Source organism: Aegilops tauschii, chromosome 7, assembly GCF_002575655.3.
Source record: "Aegilops tauschii subsp. strangulata cultivar AL8/78 chromosome 7, Aet v6.0, whole genome shotgun sequence".
Lineage (NCBI taxonomy): Eukaryota > Viridiplantae > Streptophyta > Magnoliopsida > Poales > Poaceae > Aegilops > Aegilops tauschii.
The window spans coordinates 155,810,277-155,813,838 of NC_053041.3; the positions used below are offsets into that span (position 1 = coordinate 155,810,277).

General features: G+C 52.9%; 1 protein-coding gene across 1 annotated transcript; it reads left to right on the forward strand.

Annotated features, from left to right (window-relative positions):
- The first annotated feature begins 1,252 nt into the window (after positions 1 to 1,252).
- LOC109761278 (probable aquaporin PIP2-7) lies at positions 1,253 to 2,959 on the forward strand. Its single transcript, XM_020320074.4, has 4 exons — positions 1,253 to 1,821; positions 1,922 to 2,217; positions 2,308 to 2,448; positions 2,554 to 2,959. Exons 1-4 carry the CDS (start codon positions 1,482 to 1,484, stop codon positions 2,689 to 2,691), a joined length of 915 nt encoding a protein of 304 aa, XP_020175663.1. The 5' UTR covers positions 1,253 to 1,481; the 3' UTR covers positions 2,692 to 2,959.
- Positions 2,960 to 3,562: the final 603 nt, after the last annotated feature.

Below are 3,562 nucleotides of genomic sequence, written 5' to 3' on the forward strand. Positions count from 1 at the left end.
TCCTTTTTTTTAAAAAAAAGGTCAAAATGTGAGATCTGAAATTGGGGATACGACCAGGTATTTAGTGATTGTCAAAAATAAACAAAGAGAAATAAGTCGAGCGATGTATGGGACATTGGATGGAGATCCAGTCGACGTAATTGGTAACTGGAATATAGCAATCTGGTCACCTGTACAGTAGAAGCTCTCGGACACGTAGGGTGTGTTCAGTTGGGGGACCAACTGTCATGGAATGGAATGGTTCCATTCCAGAGGAACGGCTCCGTTCCATTCCTGTGTTTGGTAGGAGCAAAAGAGTAGAACGGGTCGGTTCCGTTCTGGTGTTTGGTTGGAAGCACATAATGAAAAATGGAACGACCTAAAATTTAAAATTTCGGCAGCATTTTGTTTGTAATTTGATTAAAAACAACATAACAATAGATATTGACAAGTTTATAACACATGAATGACATCACAGAACATAATTTTCAACAAGTTGCACATACAACCATATAGTTCACATAAGAAATTCCCAAAAGCATCAAAAACAGCAGCCATTGCAGCTAGTGCAACAAAAACAGTAGCTCCCCTAACCATCTTTTTTCTTGTGTTCATCTTCATGACCATCTACAAGTTACCAATGATGCTTACATCAACATATATATTGCAAACATACACTGGACAACAAATAAACATGAACACTAGCTGCATATACAGGGGGGTGGGGTGGGGGGGTTATTCTACCTTCACAGTTCGAGTCCGGCCGTCGAGCACCCGCTGCTTGGAGTCCTTCTGTCGAGCTGCTGCAAAACGATAGAGAAAGAGATATTATCAGGCATCCGGAAGGGATGAAACGGCCGGCATGGATGGGAGGAACCGGCCGCCATGGAGAGGAGGACCCGGCCGCGGCCGGGAAGAGGAGGAACGGGCGGCCAGGGATGGGACGAACTGGCGCCGGCCGACTGGGAAGGGAGGGCCGCTGCAGCTCAGATCCATGGAGTGGGGGAGGAGGGGAGAGGAGGGGGAGGGGGGAGGGGAGAGTGGACCGGCGGCGCTGCCCAGATCCATGGGGAAGGGAGGAGGGGAGGGAGGGGAGGAAGGCGGCGCACCTGCGGGGCTGAGGACGAGTGTGAGGGAGGCAGCCGTTCCGCGTGGTCCGACCGTTTTCGGGGTATGACTTCGTTTCGCATCTAGGCGGCGGAATATTCGCTCGGAAGAAACCAGTGCGTGCCGATCCCAATTTCAACTGAACGCGAGAACGGGGGCTAGGGGCGGGTCGGACCCGTGCCATTCCAGGCCATCCCTTCAACTGAACACACCCGTAGTGGATTCCAAGCAGAGAACCTCCTCCAAGTATCCAAGCACAGTCTCCCTCACGCAGCTGTGCAAACACTTCACCGCGATCCCTATTTAAGCTTCCTCTCATGGCGTGGGCAGTCGTAGCACCCAGGAACCAAGCTAGATAAAAATCCTCTGCCTAGCCTTGGAGGCTCAACTCGACCATGCCGTCGCCGATCCTGCCGGCCAAGGAGGTGGAGGAGGTGGTCACCGCCAACGAAGAGGTGACAGACATCATCGTCCAGAGGGTGCCGTACTGGGACCCTCCGACGGTCCGGGCGCTGGACACGAGCGAGCTGACCACCTGGTCCCTCTACCGCGCCCTCATCGGCGAGTTCACCGCCTCCCTCATCCTCCTCTACGTGAGCATCGCCACCGTCATCGGGTACCGGAACCAGTCCTCCGCCGCCGACGAGCGGTGCACCGGCGTCGGCTACCTCGGCGTCGCCTGGTCCTTCGGCGCCACCGTCTCCGTCCTCGTCTACTCCACCAGCGGCGTCTCAGGCACGCACGCATGCATACACATCTCCCGTGACCACATACATACAGGTGTGCGCAAGTTGTTGCGGCGATTAATTATCATCGCCTCCCGTGATGTGTGCAGGTGGGCACATAAACCCGGCAGTGACGTTCGCGCTGTTCATCGCCGGGAAGGTGACGCTGGTGCGCTCGGTGCTGTACGTGGCGGCGCAGTGCCTCGGCGCCGTCGTCGGCGTGGGCATCGTGAAGGGGATCATGAAGCACCCCTACGACGACTTCGGCGGCGGCGCCAACGCGGTGGCCGGGGGGTACTCGCTCGGGGCGGCCCTCGGCGCGGAGATCTTCGGCACCTTCGTCCTCGCCTACACCGTCTTCTCCGCCACCGACCCCAAGCGCACCGCCCGCGACGCCTTCGTCCCCGTACGTCGATCGCGCGCCTTCTCCTTCTCCTCTCAGCTAGCTCGCCGTGATCACGGCCGGCGGCATCTGATGATCTGTCGCTAATTGCAGCTGGTGGCGGCTCTCCCAATCGGTTTGGCGGTGTTCGTGGTGCACCTGGCGACCATCCCGATCACCGGCACGGGCATCAACCCGGCGAGGAGCCTGGGCGCCGCCGTGCTGTACAACCAGCACAAAACCTGGAAGCAACACGTACGTGCGATCCATGCACCATGTATTTAAATCGTACTGTATACAATTCCTGTAGCCATTGATTTTGTTGGAATGAGATTGAAGTGCTCCATTGATCTGCTGCAGTGGATCTTCTGGGTCGGGCCCTTCACCGGCGCGGCCCTGGCGGCGTTCTACCACAAGATCGTGCTGCGCGACGAGGCTGTGGTGAAGGAGTCGCTAGAAAAGCTGGGCTCGCTCAAGAGGAGCGGCTCGACCGCTTGAAGGTCGAGAGAGGTGACCATGCGCACGCATGCATATACAGTATTTTTCATCGGTGTAAAGAGGATCGAGAAGTTGTTGGTTGGTTTTTAGTCTTTTTACTTCTCTCGGCCCTGTAATGTACGGAATCTTGCTCTAGTGTCGTTGGTTAATTAAGCGTGTCTTGATGTGTGCCGTTCGTCATGATGCTTGTCAATTGGCCCATTTGGAATGAGCGAAATGCTCAGATCTTTATGAAGAAATCAATGCCATCTCCAATCATCGTTGAAAACATCAAGAGTGATGCTAATCTTTGGAAAATCACGGGAGCTAAACATTTGAGTGATATCTTACCGGGGGAGTAGTCCCCTTTCATAATATTTGGTTCTTTTTCGCTTCAAAACATTGTCGTACTATCCTTAACTAATAAATAGACGAGCCAAAAAACTTGTCTTTAACACAAGATTCGTGCAAACTTCTATGAGGTGTGTGTACCGAAGCAAAACTCATAACATGATGTATACCGAAGCAAAATATATTTTACCCGTTAGACTTTGAAGGTCGATCCACCATCTGGACGTTGAAAGCCTCTCAACCCTTGCATCCACCCTTCATTTTGTTTTAGACTTGGACAATCTTAGTGACCATATATATCTATATGCGCTCTTGTGTCACAGCCAATGCTTAAACTCAAAGACAAATATGCAGACGATTTTTTGCCAATGATCCGGGACACAATAAATATGCAACCAATTCCATTAATATTGAGAGTGTTTTGCCAACAAGAATTTTCGTCGACAGTGGTCTCCCACATGTCGTCCGTGCACGCACAACCCGGGAAGCTGCTGCTCCATTCTGCACCCACCATGTACGGCTCTTCTCAATAACTCGTACG

Excerpts from the sequence above, each read along its gene's own strand:
- LOC109761278 (XM_020320074.4), top strand. The coding sequence starts at position 1,482 with ATGCCGTCGCCGATCCTGCCGGCCAAGGAGGTGGAGGAGGTGGTCACC. Across the intron at positions 1,822-1,921 it reads CTCCACCAGCGGCGTCTCAG|GTGGGCACATAAACCCGGCA; the intron begins GCACGCACGCAT and ends TGATGTGTGCAG. Across the intron at positions 2,449-2,553 it reads ACAAAACCTGGAAGCAACAC|TGGATCTTCTGGGTCGGGCC; the intron begins GTACGTGCGATC and ends GATCTGCTGCAG.